The sequence below is a fragment of the Marmota monax genome, unplaced genomic scaffold (genome assembly GCF_021218885.2).
Source record: "Marmota monax isolate L192 unplaced genomic scaffold, Marmota_monax_Labrador192_F-V1.1 WCK01_AAM20220418_F8-fsc00231, whole genome shotgun sequence".
NCBI classification, from domain to species: Eukaryota; Metazoa; Chordata; class Mammalia; order Rodentia; family Sciuridae; genus Marmota; species Marmota monax.
In genome coordinates this window covers 791353-810018 of record NW_026693458.1, presented here as the reverse complement: position 1 = coordinate 810018, position 18666 = coordinate 791353, and the positions used below count along the sequence as shown (strand labels likewise).

At 56.5% G+C, this 18666-nt stretch overlaps 1 protein-coding gene across 9 annotated transcripts in view; it reads left to right on the top strand.

Moving 5' to 3' along the window:
• Nucleotides 1–18666, top strand: part of Wnk2 (WNK lysine deficient protein kinase 2) — a 119615-nt gene that overhangs the window by 60775 nt on the left and 40174 nt on the right. For 8 of the 9 annotated variants that reach the window (XM_046457725.2, XM_046457731.2, XM_046457729.2 and 5 more), the window contains exons 8-18: nt 2255–2454; nt 5095–5250; nt 5515–5706; nt 7344–7877; nt 10006–10299; nt 10812–10861; nt 11586–11754; nt 11823–11939; nt 16152–16322; nt 16462–16507; nt 17080–17199. In XM_046457725.2, coding sequence (XP_046313681.1) covers nt 2255–2454; nt 5095–5250; nt 5515–5706; nt 7344–7877; nt 10006–10299; nt 10812–10861; nt 11586–11754; nt 11823–11939; nt 16152–16322; nt 16462–16507; nt 17080–17199 — 2049 coding nt within the window. The remainder of the gene's footprint in view (nt 1–2254; nt 2455–5094; nt 5251–5514; nt 5707–7343; nt 7878–10005; nt 10300–10811; nt 10862–11585; nt 11755–11822; nt 11940–16151; nt 16323–16461; nt 16508–17079; nt 17200–18666) is intronic. The other variant, XM_058583449.1, reaches the window with a different exon arrangement.

Here is an 18666-nt window from a genome sequence, read left to right as displayed (position 1 = left end):
GTAACCCACCACACATGAGGACACACAAATATCCATGCAGATACACACATATGTGCATAGTGTCATACTCACATGCATATGCACGTATGTGCACAAAATGCCTGAGTGTACAGACACATGCATGGCCCCCATATGCACATTGACACGTGCACACACACGCAGACACGGATGCCTACCCACCCCATATAGAGACACATAGGTACATAGATGCAAACATGTGTACATCCCTTATGTGCCCTCTTACATATACACGTGCACATACAGGACCACTACACATGTAGATATGCACGTGTTTATGTGGACATATGTGAACACACGCACACCTCTGGGTCTCCCTCTGTCCTCCAGTGGATGGCACCCTCACATACTCTTCTGCATTTTGTGCTGGCTGTCCTGTTTTCGTTCTTCCTTTGGGCCACAGAATGTTCCACATTGGCCAAATGTGTTCTGCATGATGGGCAGACAGGTGTCCTGTGTTTGCTATCAATGTCCAAAACTTCCACAGCGAGCTGAGGACAAGGGGATGTGGCTTTGTCCACTATGTGAATTGGCCTGGAGTAGAATCATAGCATCCAGTGACCTGCCCAGGCCATTTGTTTCAAGGGGACCTGACAGGGACACCAGACAACCTGAATATCATCTGAGCAGAACCTGCAGGTAGCAGGATTGGTAAACAGATGCTCATTTCTGTACTGGAATGTACAACACCATGTCACCTTTCACGATTCTCCCGCGTGTCTTCCCTTAGCTACCCACCAATAGTCCTGATCAAACTCAGTGGGAGGGATTCTGCCATCACGAGCCGCCTTGGAAGCCGAGGACCATAGCAGCGCCATCTGTCAGTGGGCCGGCCAAAATGATTTCTAAAATTAATTTTTTGATTATACAAGTAATAAACACAGTCACTTTCAGAATCTAAAACGTTACACACATGGTTAAAGTTGCTTCGGTTGCAACGTATCAGGCTGTAACGGCCTCCTCCCTCCACCTCCCTCCTCCTCCTCCTCCCTCCCTTCCTAAGTGGCAATGACCACTTTAATGACCAGTTGGCTCATTAAAAATCAGAGCTGCTTGTCTAATTGGTTTTGCCTAATTAAACCTCAGTGTTCCTCAGGTCTTCTTAAGGTTAAATAGATTGTAAGCAGTCCCTAGGAAAAATTGCAAAGCCAACCTGACTTCCCCTTTATAATGTCAGTGGTCACTCCAAAATGTGGCTTCTGGTGAAAGTAGCTGTATCTCTAGGTGGCATACCTGCGGAATCTGGAAGCAGTAAATCAAAAGTGCCATTTTCAGACCGTTTTTTTTTTAAACAGTTTATTTTTTTCTTATTTATTTTTTTATGTGGTGCTGAGGATCGAACCCAGTGCCTCACGCATGTGAGGCGAGTGCTCAACCACTGAGCCACAGCCCCAGCCCCCTTCAGACGAGTTTTTGATCTCCACTCCTGACCCGGGTGACCCTGCAGCAGGCTGTCTTCCCAGGCACGTCTTGGCGAGATGTGCTGGTGGACCTGCCTATGCCATCTCGGGCATCCAGGGTTGACGAGGCCAGGCCAACCTGACCCCCATGAGGTCAGCCTCTGGGTCGCCCAGCTGGAGCACTGGACTCCCCGTGCTGCCCTGCCTCCTTGTCTCCTGCATGGCGGGTAAAGCCCCCTCTCCAGGCCTCTCACTGAGACGTGGAGGGTTTTCAACTCCTGTTTTCCAACTAAATTAGATATGGTCTGAGACCCCCGTGTTCCCTGTGCAGCCCTGGGGCCTGTGTGTGAAGGTGATCAGTCTGGAAAACCCCAGCCCCTTATAAACACAGTGAGAATCGTTTTCCTCCACAATTAAAACATCAGCTTTTTCTTTACAAGGACATTAGCTCAACCTTCTAAGCCACCTGGTGCTGTTGAGGGCGGGGATGAGCTAGTAAAGCGTGACAGGGTCTGCATCTGTGGGACAGGGTGAGGGTGATGGTGTCTGCTTCACAAGAGTGTCGGTGAGACACGCCCAGCCTGGCATCCGTGCTGTGTTGATAGCAGGCCATGTCAGGGTCAGGCACAGGTTCAGCCCCTATGGCTCTGTAGCAGTTGATCATTTAAACAATATGCAAGTATTATGTATGTAACCTGGAACAACCACCCTTTGAACAAACCACAGCCTTTGTCTTGCAGAGGAGAATATACAGATGAGCCACCTTGTGCATTGGTGTAGTGCTGTGGAGGTGGCATTCAGAGGGTCCTTCTAAATCCTACCTTTGTCTTTCCCAGCGGACAGCACCTTTGACAGCGGCCAGGGCTCCACGGTGTACTCAGACTCCCAGAGCAGTCAGCAGAGCATGGTACTGGGCTCCCTTGTGGACGCTGCTCCACCCCTGGCCCCATGCGTGTGCAGTCCCCCTGTGAGCGAGGGACCTGGCCTGCCGCACAGCCTGCCCTCGCTGGGGGCCTTCCAGCAGCCCACTGCCACGGTGAGTTGAGAGCCACCCCTGTCCTGTCCCCTTGGCCTCCTTGTCTGAGGGCCCTGGGGGATCCAGTCATGAGGGCCATCTGGGCTGCAGGGACTCTGGTCAGGGTTAATGTGGCCTGTGGTCAGTTCTCAGCCATGTTTTCCCTGGGGAGACCCCCAGAAGCCAGCCATAAAAAGCCCTATCTTTTCTGGGAGCAATGGAACCATGGCCATATAGCCTTTGACACACCCACATTACCAGGCGAGAGGGACATACTGTCTGGAAACAGACCCCAGCAGGCACCAGGGCTGAGGGAGCTGTGACCGAGCTGACAGGCCGCACCTTGGGGCAGGTGCTGGTGGTGATGAGGCGGACCCACCCCGGGCCTGGGCCATCTTCTCAGACTATGCCCCAGAGGTGAGAGCAAAGCCTCGTTTGTAATAATGAAGCCCTAGACTCGGCCTCGCTGTCCAGCCTCCCAAGGGGATGTCCAGTAGTTCCTGGCATGTCTCGCCCACGGCAGCCACTGAAAATCAGCTATGAAAACAGGGTCGAAGTGTGGGGAACACTGTAGCCAGAGTGTTTGAGAAGGTAGGGCCTCAGGCAGGCAGGACGGCTCTGATGTGTAAGATCTGGGAAGCTGAACACCAGGGGGTCACACGGGGCATTTATTTTTGATTCTGATTTTTTTAAAACACTTGAAGGAAATTAAACAATTGCTTGCTTCACAGCCCAAGTGCTCAACTGAGGAGAATTTGCCCGTGACCTGGGCAGCGGAGCCAAGTCCTCAGAGGGAGACTAGGCCCCTGCCCTGTGCGTGGGCTGTGTCTTTGCCCCTCCCCTGAGAGCCGCCTGGCTGGTCTGTCACTCCCTCATACTAGTCTGCCACCACGTCGTCCTCTTGGCACTGGCAGAGCATGGGCACTGCAGGCTCTGTCCCCTGCACATGGGTTCTCCCTGTTGGCTGCGGCCTCTCTCTCCCCTTTCTGTCCACGCGGGGCTGGGCTGTCAGAAGGGCCCAGATTGAAGCTGTTGGGCGTGCCTGCCTTGGCTGCCGGGAGTCCCAGGGCTCATTGTCCATTTGCATCTGCAGTTTTGTTCAATTCACAAGATGAAGTATGATTTTAAAGGGCAGAAAGAGCTCATTGAAGAGAAGACTCCTTGCAGCTCCCGAGGGTTATTCTTGTGAGTGTTGCTGAAGCTGGGGCTGAGCCAGAGTGTTCCATCTGGCTCTCATTCCTTCCTGCCCCTGCTAGGGCTTCCCACAGCCATAGGATACGCTGGCTGCCTAGGTCCCCGCTGGGCTCAGTCTGTCCTGCGTGTCCTTGGTGTGGCAGCTGATCAGTGCTTCAGTGTGTAAGCTGGGAGGCCCGAGTGCGGAGGCCAGAGCTTGTTCTCGTGCCTCCCTTCCTATTGACACAGAGATACCTAGCAGAAAGAGTAGGGCCTGGAGGGGTTCCTCCCGTGTGCCAAGGGCTGGCCCCTCCCTGCTGGGCCTTCCTGGGGATGGTTGCTGTGCTGATGTGCCCTGGGACCCAGTAAAGAGCAAAGAGAGAGGAGGAGGAGGAGGAAGGGCCACCAGGAGTGAAAGGCTACTCACCCCTCCATGGCCAGCAAGCCTGCCAGAGCTCCCAGGCGGTGTGCCGTGGCCAGGGCTGCAGGACAGTCTGGCCCAATTGGGCATGCTCATCTGCTCTGTGAATTCATCTAGCTGAATTCAGATTCGAGGCTTGATCCCAAGTCAAGCTGCTCTTTCCACCGCACCCCCCCACTGCCTTGCATAAAGCCCTGGCTGTGAAAGATGAAGCCAGGGAGGGCAGCTCTGGAAATCCCCGTCCTCCTGCCATCCAGAGAGTCGCTGGCGACATTCTGCAGAGAGGAGCCTTGCTGGTCTCGCTGAATTCAGACTTCCTGTAGCCCCACCCGCCTCCCCTTCCCCTGTGGTGGAGGAAGTCCAGGCAGTGAGACTCTTTCCTTATAAATATTCCAATCTCTCTCTCTCGCTGCACAATAAGGACTCTTCGAGAACAAACTATAACAACATCATGACGCCAAAAAGGAAAAAAAAAATTAACACATTAGCAGCAACTGCTTAATGACACCCAGGGGCTCAGGTTTCTGATCCTTTTGCTGACCCATTTAGCCAGTTGGGCTGACATCCTGTGTGTGGCCTGTGTGTTTCTCTGCTCCTGTAGCCCAGTCTAGAGGACCCTGCTTTGCTGAAGTCCCCACTGTGCCAAGTGTGCTGCGGGCACCTGGATGGCCTGTTGCCTTCCACAGCGAGCCAGCACTATTTGTTTCATTGCTCCATGTTCTATCTGAATTTTCTACATGAATTCATTTTCTGTGTGCTGAGCCAAACAGATGAGACGCTTCCCCACCCCATGTCCTAAGGGGCCCTTCTCTTTGCTTCTAAAAAGCTTCTGTGCTGATCTTTTCTCATGGTTGTGTAATACTCCATGGGGTTAATGTTCCAGAACATTCCCTGGCTGAGAGCTGTGGCTCTCCACGGCTTTTCAGTATCGTGAGTGACCCTGCAGGACTGGCACACCTGGTTTCTGCTGAGTCACCTTCCTGGAAGCAGGGTCCTTAATGGGGCTGGGCACCAGGATGAGAGGACTGAGGGGCAGCCACCGAGTGTGACCCTGGTGCTCTCCACAGCCGGGCCTCTCCGTGGGCTCTGTCCCAGCCCCTGCCCACCCTCCACTCCTCCAGCAGCGTTTCCCAGAGCCTGCAATGAGCTTCGCCCCTGTGTTGCCGCCACCCAGTGCCCCTGTGCCCACAGGCCCAGGCCAGCCTGCACCCACCGCTCAGCAGGTGAGTGGGACTCCCCCTCACAGCCCTGGAAGCGTCCCTTGTAATAGGTGGTGTGTGTGTGTGTGTGTGTGTGTGTGTCTAGGAGTGTGTGTGCGAGTGTGGCATGTGTAGACGTGACTGTGTGTCTGTATGAGTGGGAGTATGGGCGTGGAGTAGTGTGTAAGTGAGCGTGAGGGTATGCGTGGGCTGCTGTGTGTCTGAGTATGCAGGGTAGGCCCTGCCTCAGCAGGCTGGTGGTCGAAGGCCCTGCCTCTCTCCCTGTAGCCTCCTCCAATGGCCCAGCCGCCGGCCCTGCCACAGGTCCTGGCCCCACAGCCTATGGGCACCATGCAGCCCGTGCCCCCCCACCTGCCTCCGTACCTGGCTCCGACCTCCCAGGTGGTGGCCCCTGCTCAGCTGAAGCCCCTCCAGATGCCTCAGCCACCCCTGCAGCCACTCGCTCAAGTCCCTCCACAGGTACTTCTGGGCTGGTTATCTGCAGTGTCTTAGGGCCTGTCCATCCTGGGTGGGGTTCCAGGGCACCTGCAGGGCCCGTCTGCATGCGATCTCTGTCTGCATGCCAGGATGGGGAGGCGGGATCAGAAGGGTTGGATACGAACTCCACATGCATCAGCACCATTCTGGTGACTAGCGTGGCAGACCTGGGAATGTGGAGGCAGCCTCCGAGGGCAGGTTGTCCTCTGTGCCCTCTGGCCTCACTTTCTCCCCATCCTATTAGGCCTTCCTTCCAGACTGAGATGCCTCTGGGCTGTGATTGGCCAGATAAGGGGTCTCTCCAGGAGGGGGAGGTGGCCCTCACTGCACCACCCAACAAATACCCAGTCTTAGGTGCATTCAGGTTCTGGAAAAGTTTAGTCCAAAATCAAGGAAAGGAGTCACAATATGGCTACCAAGTGGATACGGAAAGCAGATGGGCTTGCTGCAGGTGACTGTCCATCCTGAGGTGTTACCCAGGGCTGGACTAAAGGTGGCTCCTTGGAGGTCTAGTGACCAGCTGGATGGCACCACTTCCTGCAAGGAGGGCTGGTTACTAAAGTTCAACCTGAGGAGCAGAGGTGACCTCTGGTGTCTTTCTGTAGGGACATTGTCTGTAACTAGGGGCTCATGATAGCATGGCCAGTACAGAGTGTAATTGGGGTTGGGCACCATTGCCCAGGCTACTGGACTCCATGATCCCAGTCATTCTAGAGACCCTTGGTGGTGATGGGCTATGACCTTGGTGGTAGGACAGGAAGTGGCCTTTATTCTGAAGATGGCGGTTCCTGCTGGGAAAGGGGTATTCCTACAATTTGCCCTCCCCCTGAAGATTCTTTTGTCTCGGGTATCTTTGTGATACCATGTTAGAGCTGGCTTAGGGTTCTAGTTAAATCACCTTCTTGCTCCTTGGTGGTTTGTGGTGTTAAGTTGCTTTTCAAAATAGAAATTGATTTATTCCTATTTGCTGCCTTCAAATGAATTGCAAGAAGGTGCTCGTTGTGTGATGCAAGAAGGCACCACTGTGGAGAGAGCTGTCAGGGACTGAGGGCTGAATTCCCGAGATCAGATACCAGCCTTCTCTGGGAGGTGCCAGAAGACTTAGAGGATGTTCCGGAGTTACTGCTGGTGTGGGGGTGTGGCCTCGGCCCGCCATAGGGGTCTGGAGGATGATTCCACTGAGAACCCTCCAGAAAGTTAAGTTTCCATTGGAATTTTCACAGTTGAGGCATCAGCCTGTGATTCCCGACTTGTGGAGCCCGTCTGTGGCTCTGATAGTCTCTGTCCTTCTGAGTGAAAGATTCAGGGTCCGTGTCCATAGATCAGGGTCACTCTTGGGCCCCTCGTTTCTGAGCCATCCCTGATTCCCTCAGAGTCCCCTGTGGGGCCCATGGACAGTGTGCACACAGGGAGGCCCCCGTGCCTGTGCTGAGGCTGACAGATTTCATTTCTCTTTGGCGTTTCCCATGCTTGGGTTTCCCTTGCCGCTGGGTGTGTTTTGGGGAGCCCTTCCAAGCAGCTGCAGGATTGCGCCTGGGAGGCGGGGCCTGCCACCGTCCCAGCCAACGGTGCGGGGCCCCCTGGCAGCCCTGACTAACATGTTGTCCTGTCTCTTCCAGATGCCTCCGATGCCTGTGGTCCCCCCCATCACGCCCCTGGCAGGAATCGACAGCCTCCCTCAGGCCCTCACTGACCTGCCCACTGCTAACGTGGCTCCGGTGCCGGCCCCTCAGTATTTCTCTCCCGCCGTGATCTTGCCAAGCCTCACCACGCCCCTCCCCACGACCCCGGCCCTGCCCCTGCAGGCAGTCAAGCTACCCCATCCCACTGCGGCGCCCCTGGCCATGCCATGCCAGACGATCGTGCCAAACACGCCAGCCGCCATCCCTCTACTGGCTGTGGCCCCACAGGGGGTGGCCGCCCTGTCTATCCACCCTGCTGTGGCCCAGCTCCCCACCCCGCCCGTGTACCCGGCCACCTTCCCGCAGATGGCCCCCGGAGACATCCCGCCTTCCCCCCACCACACAGTGCAGAGCTTAAGGGCGACCCCAACCCCTCCTCAGCAGGCACCAACAGCACCCCCTCAGCCCCTCCAGCCTGGCGTTGTCCACCTGCCCGAGCAGGCTGCTGCAGTGCCTGCCTCAGGGAGCCAGGTAATACGCCCATGGGGCCTGGGTCTGCCTCCCAGTGCCTGGAGGCCCTCGGGACACTCACTTCACTAGGCCATGGCTTTCTCTTGGCATTTGGACTGAGGGGCAGGTTAGGGCTGGGGGAGGAGGCATCTCTGAGATGTGTTGGAGAAGGAGGCTAAAGACATCATGGGGCATCAGTTGTCACCTTGGGAGCCACCAGCATCAGGGAAGCATGTGGGTTCCTTTGTCCTACCTGACCAGGAGGTGGACAGCTGCTGCTCATGTGGCCGAGGACGCCCTTGCCCTCCCATGCTGGTCCTGTTGGCCCTCACTGGTTCCTCTATGGGCACCAGGGCTCACATGCATCTGGGGTCAGCCCCTCCCAAAGCACCATGTCAGAGCAACACAGGGCAGATGTGCTTCTGCTAGCAGAGAGGAAGCTGGGCCAAGAGGTGAGGGGTCTGGGGTCTGACAGGCTACCACCTGAGAGTGAACCTGATAGGACCCAGTGTCAGGTGGGGACCCCTTGCAACCAGGCTATCCGCAGAGAGACCCTGTGGTACACAGGGACACAAGCCCTGCTGTGACCTGGGTGGCTTCACGGATCCGCACAGCACACTTGCATGTGGAGCTTCTGGGTTATTCTGTTCAAATCCAAGTGAGGGGAAGAGCTGATATGGATGCATCCACCTGGGTACCCCACCCCGTAGCCCCAACCTGGGAACCCCTCACCTGGAATCCTCCTTTGTGGGACCCTCACACACACGGGCACCTCTTACCTGGGCATCTCCACCTAGGTGTCTTCCAGCGCAGCCCCATCCTAGCCCTGAGCCCTGACAGCTCTGTGGCCAGGGCATGTCCCTGCCTTTTGAGCCTCAGGGGCCAATGCCCCCTCCTGACTTATTGTGAGGATGTGTCCAGACAGCAGAGGAGGAGGCCAGGGCTGAGTGTTCCTGGTGCCAGGTGCCAGCCCGCTCACTTTGTCCTGATCCAGTCTGGAGTAGGACCCCACATTCCTAGTATACAGGGAACCCCCGGGCACTGCTTCTTGCTCTCTTACTTCCAGAAGGATTGTGCCTGGAGAAGGAAGGACAGTGTTAGTGGCTGGCAGGATGGTGTTTGTCCAAACAACCCAGCGGGAGGAAGCACATCAGCCCTGTGCTCCTACTGAGTGAGCGTCAGTCTGAGCAGGTGTCCATGGCAGCCTGGCCAGCTGATTCCTGGGTCAGGTGTGTTTTTGAGGAAAGCAGAGGCCAAGGAGTAGGACGGCAGAGACCTGAGCTCCGTGTGCTCGGGACATTGCTGCTTGGCCCTGGCCCTGGCCCTTCTGGGCTCTTCATAAGTTGCTGCAGGCCTGATGGCCATTCCTGTTGTCTCCGTGGTGGAGATGGTCATTGATGAGCTGGGCTGAACACCCTGGTGACAGCAGCTGGAGATTCTGACCAGGAGAGAACCGTCCACCTGCTGGGCTGTGGCGTGGTCTATCTGACCCCACGTGGGTTGCTAACAGAAGGTCTCAGGCCAGCCTGTCTAAGTGAACAGGGCTGGTGCCGTTCCTGAGAGGTGGAGAACTTTCAACCTTCTCCACCCGCAAGTGAGGCAGAGGACGGATCATCCTGGCACTTTGAAATCCAAGCTGGCTTGTTCTCTACTTGTCTTACCTTTTACCTGGGAGGAGATTTCAGGGAGAGATGAGGACAGTGGGGGAGCTGGCCTGGGCTCCAGGTCACCCTGTGGGAGACGGCAGATGTCGGTGAGCGCTCTCAGGGTGCACTTGGGTTCCAGGTGACCCCTGTGAACTCTGAACTGACCAGGAGGTCTGACACAGGCAGGACACTGATGGCCCCAGGGAAGGCCCCAGGAGCCTGGTTGGATACTGTGGGTCACCTGGTGCTTTTCACCTGGGCTTAGACAGGGTTCCCAAGTGACGTCTGGATCTGGATATTACCACACAGATTCCCACAGAAAGTGGTGCGAGGATGCCCCTCTCTGTTCGCTTCTGCTAAATCCACATGTCAAATGTGCCCTGAAACCAGGACTCACTGCCCTGGGGAGTATGTGGGTTGGGGAGGAATGTTTCATGCCCCCACCACCACCCTGGCTGTGTCAGGTGGGGCCCTGGCATCTAGCGTGCATCCCTGTCCCCTAGGTCCTGCTGGGCCATCCGCCTCCGTACACTGTGGATGTGGCTGCTCCGGTCCCTGCTGTGCCCCTGCCGCCTGTTGTCCTCTCCCCGCCTCTGCCAGACGTGCTGCCACCTGCCGCCCCCGAGCTCCTGCCTAAGTTCCCCAGCTCTCTGGCCCCCACCGTGGTGGCAGCCGCTCAGAGTGTGCCCACCCCGAGTGCCGCACTCCTGCCGCCAGCAAACCCGCCACTGCCCACTGCGCCTGTGATTGCCGGCCCTTGCCCAGCCGTGCAGCTGACAGTGGAACCTGCCCAGGAGGTGTGTGCCTTAACTCCTGCTTGCAGCCACCCCAGGGCTGCACTGGGAACCTCAGCCCTGGAGGTCAGTCCTGCCCACAGCCCACCGCTCCCCGGAGGCAGAGTGTGGTCTGGGACAGCCAGACGCTCCCATTCTGGCCTCTCTCACTTCCCATAAGCCCACATCAAGATGGAGAGCAGGAGTTTTGTAAATGGGTTTGGAGGACGCGTTCCCTTGGAGAGGATGTGAAGAAAGCTTTTACAAAACCCGTGTGTCCTCTTTCAGGAATGATCAAAGTGGGTTACCGGTTTGGGAAAGGAAACAAGCCTGAGCTTTTTGGCATCTGCTAGGCTCCAAGCCTTTCAGCCAGATGAAAACCTCCCTGTGTGGCAGCCCCCTGGCCACAGGCGGGCGAGAGGGGCTGAGGAGTGGGGAGGAAAGGCCAGCACGGCGGGGGGGCGGGTGGAGGGGAGTGCGTGCCACCCGTGGGTCGGAGCTGTGACCCGTTCTCTTTCCTCTGGTTTTTATTTCAGGAGCAGGCCTCCCAGGACAAGCCGCCTGGCCTCCCGCAGAGCTGTGAGAGGTACCGGCCCAGAGGGGACAGGTCGGGGGTGTGGGCCCAGTGCTGGCTCAGCCCAGCCTCTGCTGCTGCTCCGTGGGCCCTGACCCAGTTTGCCTCGGTGCCACCACCCTCTTTTCTAAACCTGGCAGAGCTTTAGGGACCTTCTCTCAGGGTCTTTGTCAGCCCTGGATGAAATCTGGTTGTCGGAGGCTCCCAGCTGTGTTTCGAGTCTGCCGGGAACATGGCCCTGGCCTGTGGGCCAGCAGGAGGAGGCTGTGGGTGGAGAGGCCCCGGGGGACTTCCTGTGAACAGCAGAGTCCAGCCCCTTAGATCCTGGGTCTCCCAGACCGCCACCTCCCGTGTTCTTGGGGAGGCAGCCTGTTCTTCCTGAGGGTGCTCATGAAGTGACCACGGGCCCATCCTCTGAGGGTGCTGATGCTTCACGGTCTTCACACCAGCTCCAAGTGGCTGCTGTTTCCTGCACAGATGGGGAAACTGAGGCATGGGAACCAGTTTTGGGGTCAGGATGTTGAGAGGGCTGGAGGTCTTGCAGCCAGTGACTGTGAAGTCCACCCTTCTGCATGGAGGCCACCCGGGATGGATGCTGCAGGGTCCCCTCACAGGCAGCTGCCGTTTCTGCAGGTCACAGCTTCAGGCCTGGAGGTTTTGAGGCCCCCAGGCTGGGCTGACCAGAGCACTGGCTTGTCACCCGCGGGTGCTGCTAACGTTCTTGGTTCTTACTCAGCTATGGAGGCTCTGATGTCACTTCTGGAAAAGAGCTGAGTGACAGCTGTGAGGGCGCCTCTGGAGGGGGCAGGCTGGAGGGCAGGGCTGCCCGGAAACACCACCGCAGGTCCACGCGCGCTCGCTCCCGGCAGGAGAGGGCCAGCCGGCCCCGGCTTACCATCCTGAATGTGAGTGGCTGGGACCCCGGGCACGCGGGTGCGGCGTCCTCCATGAGCTGACCATCCGCTTCCTACAGGTGTGCAACACGGGGGACAAGATGGTGGAGTGTCAGCTGGAAACACACAACCATAAGATGGTGACCTTCAAGTTTGACTTGGACGGGGACGCGCCTGATGAGATCGCCACGTACATGGTGAGGGTGGGCCTGGGCATCGAGGCCATGTCTTGGGGCATGTGCAGGGTCCAGTGGCTGAGCTTGGCCCTGTGTGGGGGTGTCACCCACCCCCAGTGCCTAGGAGCTGCCCCGGAGCGGTGAGGCTGTGGTGGGGAGCACTGACCCCTGCACTGGGTTCTGTGGGCTCCTCCCCACACTGGGCAGAAGCCTCTGGGGCCCAGAGGTCAGCTTGAAGGCTGTAACTACCCAGGAGGGTGTCTCAACTCCTCAGCTGTCCCTCAGAAGAAGAGGAGGAAATGGCAGGCAGGTGCCATGAATGAGCAAAGGGAAGCAGCACCCCAGCACCTAATGTCCCTGCTCAGAGCCACCTGTCACCCTCCCCAGTGGAAGGGCCAATCTCAGCCCTGCACCCCATTCCCATTTCCCCAGCTACTGCATGCACCTCCACCCAGAGACACCCTCCCTGCCCAGGTAGACCACTCGTTGAGTACCTCATCCTCAGGGGCTTCACTTGTTCCCAAACCTTGCTCCCAAGGGATCCCACAGTGTCCTCAGCACCTGGCCCTATTAGAAATGGGGATCTTTGGCCCTTAGAAACTGTCCAGCGCACAAGGACACAGGCAAAAAGGACCCTCTTGTTTGCACCATGCTTACTGGCCCATGAGTGACCACCCCACAGGACAGTGTTCTTCCTAGAACATCACCACCAGCGGGGAGCTTAGGAAGCAGTCAGCATTGGTGGCTGGTGCTGTGACCCCTGCCTCCCCCCACCTCACACACACAGACGGCCACCACATACAGTGAGTGGGGCTAGCGTGACTAGGGAACAGAATATGAAATGCAGTTTAATCCAGCAATACAAATGGCCCACGTGGCCAGTGGCCGCTGCATTCAACAAGCTGGCTCTGAAGGTCAGCAGAAAGCTTCCCCTTGGACCGCGTCCCAGCCGCTCCAGCCCTGGCTTCATTAAATTCTGATGTGGATTTCATGGGAAAGCCCCAGCTGCTTGCTTTTGGGACAGTTCCACAGAGAGATCTCAGATAAGACCTTCCTGGAGCCCACGCCAGGGCACAGTCCCCACGATGTTAAGGAAGAAATTGTTCAGCCCTTTGTTGAAATGCTTGGGAGGATTTTTGGAGACTGTTGCAATAGGGGAGAGAACATGTAGTCAGCTCTGAACCCAGCACGGACAGCGAGAGTCACAGCCCAAGAACAGCATGGGGGCAGTGGACGGAAGGTAACTGAGAGGAGACCTCAGGTGCCGAGCCCAGATGGATGGTCAGCTCAGGTCGTGGACGCCAGGCAGTCCTTACCTCTCATGTTCAGGATGGTCAGTGGGCTGGCTGGCCCTCTCCTGCCGGAGTGGGTGTGTGAACCTGTGGTGGTATTTCCGGGCAGCTCCACCCTCCAGCCTGCTCCCTTTCAAGGTGCTTTGAGAGCCATTGCTCAGCTCTTTCTGGAAGTGACCTCAGAGCCTCTGTAGAAACCCACTGCTGAACACACTGAGTGAGGCCCTTGCTGAGGGCCACCATCATTTCTGATGTCAGAGAGATGAAGAATTTGATCAGATGCATGGTGGCTGGTGGAGGGGAGGGTCAAAGTTGGCGGCTGGCTACTGTGGGGCCAGGAGGGGTCTTGGTCAGCAGCCAGTGACTGGTTCCTTTGTGTAGCCTTAAGCAAACCCTGGTCTTCACCCTGCAGTCTAAACGGAAACCCCGAGACATCTCTTATCTTACTTTGTTTTCTAACCCATGTCTCCTGTTACTCTGTGTGCATGTGTTCCTGTATCTCAAAGCGTAATCATGAAGTGGACACCTGTGAAGTGTCCCCTTGGCCTCTGAGCCTGTTCCTGTGGCCCTGCCCCCACCTTCCTTGCAGCACTGTGATTAGACAAGCGTTTGTTCACGTCCCCCACAGGGTCCCCGTCCAGGGACGACACAGTTCTTACTGAATTGTGAACATTGACAACTCCGCAGCTTCTCAGACCTGTTTTAACATGTGCTCACCATCCTGATTCTCCTCCCTCCTGTGGCTCTCTCTCCTGTACCGTGTGAAGGTTTGAACTGGGAGTTTTTAAGCCCGGTCATCTAAAGTCCCTTTACAAAGCAAGCGTGACATAAATACACAAATTTGGCCCATCGGCATGGCTGTCCACATGTAGCCTCTGCTGGGTGCCCACCCGTGCTCTTCCTCGCACCCTCCTGTCCCAGGGACAGAGGTGTCAGGGGGCTGGAGTGGAAGTCTGGGTGTTAGCTGGGGGAACGCAGTGCTGTCCAGACAAACTCCTCCCCACCCAGGGATGGGCCTCCTGACTGTGGGGCACGAGGTTCCCTTGCTGGTGTGTTTAGCTGGGCCTTGGGCTCATATTGTGACAGAGACCCCCTTGCCACCCTCGTGGTGAAGGGGAAATGTGGATGTTTGCTTTAAGTCAGCATCAATTCCCAGGTTATCAAAAGGCCCTATATCTTTAGGGTTTTCTTGGTTTTGCTTTTAATTTATTTTAATCTCTTTGAAAATAAATTCATACCTAGCAGGAAAACACTAAGGGGCACTAGTTCAGGTCTGTGCTGAGTTGGCACGCTGTAGATGTTCTCATGTGCAGCACCTGTGTCACAGCTGGATGATCTAACTGCCCATGGTGTGGCACCGTATGCTGTCCTCAGTTAACAGGTGAATTGGGAGGACAGCGTTGGCCAGCCCCTCCTCTGAGGGATATGCCAGTGCTCCTGGGCCTGGTATGGGGAGGGTCAGAGGAGCTCTGCTCTGCAGCCAGCTTATTATGGGAGGCAGATGGATCCAGCCCAGAAAGGAAGAACAGATGGCCTGGGCAGGGCCGAGGCATCTGGGTGACCGCAGAGGTGTGTGGGTAGGAGAAGGATCCGTGGCCTGAAGTGGGCAGGGATTGGACCCTGCTGGGAGAGGGAACAATCTGACCTCTTTCCCTGGAGCTGTGTGTACAACTCTCCGAGATACACTATGTCCCATCTGCTTGAGTGGCCAAGGACACAGCAAAACAGGGTGTAAGCAGGGGTGCAGCATGCTCACGTGAGAGTTGGGGACAGTGACTGTCTTTCTACACCAAGGTCTGAAGGCTGCGGTAGTGAGGCTGTGGTGTGGGACCTGCTGGCCACCCTTCTCTCTCCCACCAGAGGCCTGGGCTGTCCTTTCTGTCCCAGGTGCTGGCTAAAGGGTAGAGATCACATGTGTGAACCGCATGGCCCTGAGAAGCCAGAGGGTGGTGCAAGATGAGGTAATCTTGGTCTCAGCCCCAGACTGACAGGAGAAAGGCAGCTGGTTTTAATGGGCCTTGTGCTCTGGAGGAATGGCCACCTACCTGGACATCAGGGTCCAAGGTGCAGTTAGAAAGGCCACAGTGCAGGGGGTGCACCTTAGTGGAACAAGAGCAAGGCTGGGACCCAGTTATGTGCCCTGAGTAGTTTCTCTATGGCCAACTTTGGGGACACCCTCTCTGGACTTCGCTCTGAGAAGAGCTGTGTGGCTGTGGGTGAATCTTGTTGAGCACAGACCACGAGAAGGCCAGCCTCAAGCAGCTCTGGTGAAATACAGGCATGGGCTCAAGGACAGCCCAAGCTTGAGAAGGGTGGACGCCCAAGTGGAGAGAATAGGAGACAAACTCCCAGGGTCTCTGCCGAGGAAGCAGGGGACATCAGGAGCCTTGATGGGGGCCACCTGCTGATCACTCTTCCACCCCCACCTCCATGCCAAGTCCAAAGCTATAGGTCAAACACTGAGGCCGGGAGAGCAGTGGGTGCAGGTACAGAGAAGGGTGTGTGGACATCTTGCTTAGCTTTGCCAACCCTGCTGCTCAGCCTGTCCCCAAACCTGCCCACCAGCTGGAACCTGTACCTTCAGATCTGCCTCCTTGTCTCTCATGGCCTGCCTGGTGCCCATGTCCCAATTGTCCCCCCTCCTATACCCTGGTCCCATTGATCCTGTGCACCTGCCAACCTTGAAGGTGACTGGACCAGCCTGGGGTTCCATGACTGGTCCTCACTCTGGGCATGGCAGTGCTAGACAGGCTTCTTCTCTAGGCTGAGCTGTCTTGTCACCCTGGGGCCATCTGCTCCCCTCCTGGGCTGGGCAGGGGCGTGCCCCTTTGCCGTGTCGTCCCCTGGCACCGAGAACAGAGTAGAGGTCCATATATCCCCCATCAGGCTCCAGGGCGCGGCCTGCGGCGGGTGGTTATGGCCGCTGTGTGTGCCCTTGCAGGTGGAGCACGGCTTCATCCTGCCCGCTGAGCGGGAGACGTTCATCGAGCAGATGAAGGATGTCATGGACAAGGCAGAGGACATGCTCAGCGAGGACACAGATGCTGACCGTGGCTCTGATGCGGGGGCTAGCCCACCACACCTGGGGTCCTGTGGTCTGGCTGTGGGGGAGGTGAGAGCCTGCGTCCCCAGGAAGCAGTGGAGGGTGCTGTGGGGTGGGAGGGTGGACCCTGCAGTTCAGCGGGAAGCTCTGAAGGAAGTTCTCCCTGAACGCGGGCTGCGCTGACCTCCGATCCCTCTCCCTCATGCAGGAGAGTGGACAGTCCCAAGCAAATGCCCCTGTGTATCAGCAGAATGGTGAGTCACCCCCACCTCGGGTCACAACTGTCAGAGCAGATGAGCCTGGGGTTCTGGGAAGAGCCATTCCCTAGTGTCCCTGTCCCTTGCTCTATAGCAGGTGTTTGCTTTGAAGCCTCCAATGAGCATAGTGTCAGGGTCTTGGCATTGCAGTGGGGGTGGGGGTGGGAGTGTGTGGTGACAAGGGTCCCCCATCTGGGAGTGGCCACCCCATCTGAAGTCTGTCACCTGTTGACTGGCATCACCACCTTCACGGCCGATGCTGCAGGCATCCTAGGAACTAAACATGAACCCAGGGCACTCCTGAGTCTCGGGCTGGCCGCCCATCCCCCACCCCTCTGGGTGAGAGAGGATATAGAAGCCCCTCCTCAGGGCCTCTTTTTCAAGGGGCCTGGGGACCATCTGTGTCATGGAGGGAAGCTCTTTTGGACTGTGACTGGGAACTGGGTTCCCTGCCCATGCCCTTCTGAGTAAATCCTGTGGGTGCAAAGTTCTGTGGAGCCCCCTGTGACGGTCTGGTGTGGCAGAGGTGTCACCTGGTCTCAGCATGCTGTTCTCGTTCTGTTTCTCAGTCTTGCACACGGGGAAGAGGTGGTTTATTATCTGTCCGGTGGCTGAGCACCCAGCAGCTGACGCCCCTGAATCGTCACCCCCACTTCCTCTGAGCTCCCTGCAGCCAGAAGCCAGCCAAGGTAGGAGCAGCCACAACCCCCACCCTGGGATCCCTCCCCAGGTAACCCACGGGCTTCCTTCTGTACATCCCTTCACTGGTGTGCACTGGGCACCCAGCACCATGCGAGGGGCCTTCCACACTGTCACCCCAAACTTAGGGCAGCCTACTGGGCTGTTTTCCCTATCCATCCCTGTTTTCTACCGGATCAGCTAAGCATAAGCTCGAACCTGCCCTGTTATCTCCACCACGCAGGTGAGGCACAGGTGAGGCGCAGGTGAGGCACAGGTGAGGCGCAGGTGAGGCTCTGCCCTGCCTCTGTGCTGCCTCGTAAACTTTGCACCCTTCCTGTTTCATGGGGAAAACACACCCTGGGGTCCTGCTTGGCAAGAAGTGTGGGGTGGGAAAAGCCCTTTTATTTCTGAGCCTGATTCCCAGTGGTCCCCATGGATGGGGACAGAGGACAGTAAGTTTGCCCTCGGGCTGTGGGGGAAATCTTGATTTTTATGGTCCTTTGGAAAAACAAAACTAGTCATTTAAGCCAGTTTAAGGTTTAATTCCCTATCACTTGGCCAAAAAAGAGTGGCTAAAACTTAAACCACCATTATGGTACATTGATTAAAACAAAATATTTGTAAGACAACTTTGATTTCCTCTTGTGTTTCCAGTGCCTTCCATTGTACCTTTGGAGATTTGTTACCACCAGGAAAAAGTCAGCTTAATAGAAAACCCCAAAAGAAGCCAGGCCCTGAGATGGGGTGCTGTCTGGTCATGGAAACTGAGAAGTCAGGGACCAACAGCCTTATTTGAAAGACTCCCTTTTAAAAGGGGAATTTGACTCTTGACTGTACTGTGCACACTCCCAGGTGAAAGAAAAGCCTCTAAAAATAAATTTCAGTGCAGCATAGGGGTCAAGGGATCAAGTGATAGTGTGGTGTAGGGTCAAGGGACATTGTGAATATGGGGTCACAGAACATTGTGATGTGGAGGTCAAAGGCCAGTGTGGTGTAGGGTCAAGGGTCATTGTGGTATGGGTCAAGGGACAGCATGCTATAGGCTCAGGGGACATTGTGATGTGGGGTCAAAGGTCAGCGAGGTGTGGGGTTGAGAGCCCAGAGTTCAACCGTCGTCCTTCGTGTGCATACTGAGAGGTCGACCTCTGGAAACCTTTCAGAGTCAGGGTATCTATTAAGACAGGAAAAGTGAGTGACAGTGTGTGGATTTGGATCAAACATCCACTGAAGATGACCAAAGAAGTTTGACAGGTTATGAGAATCACCTGCTCAAGGGCACTGGAAATCTGAATAGAGGGCAGTTACCAGGCTGGGGTCAGCAGAGGCAGAGAACGAGGGCAAGGCCCTTTCGCCTGGAGCATGTCCCATCCACAGGAGAGGCTGAACACAGCTTCAGCTGCCCCATGGCTAGACAGAAGGGGCACAGAGTCCAGGGCCCACGGTGGCCCTGCAGAAGCTGTGCACTAGAGCGCAGG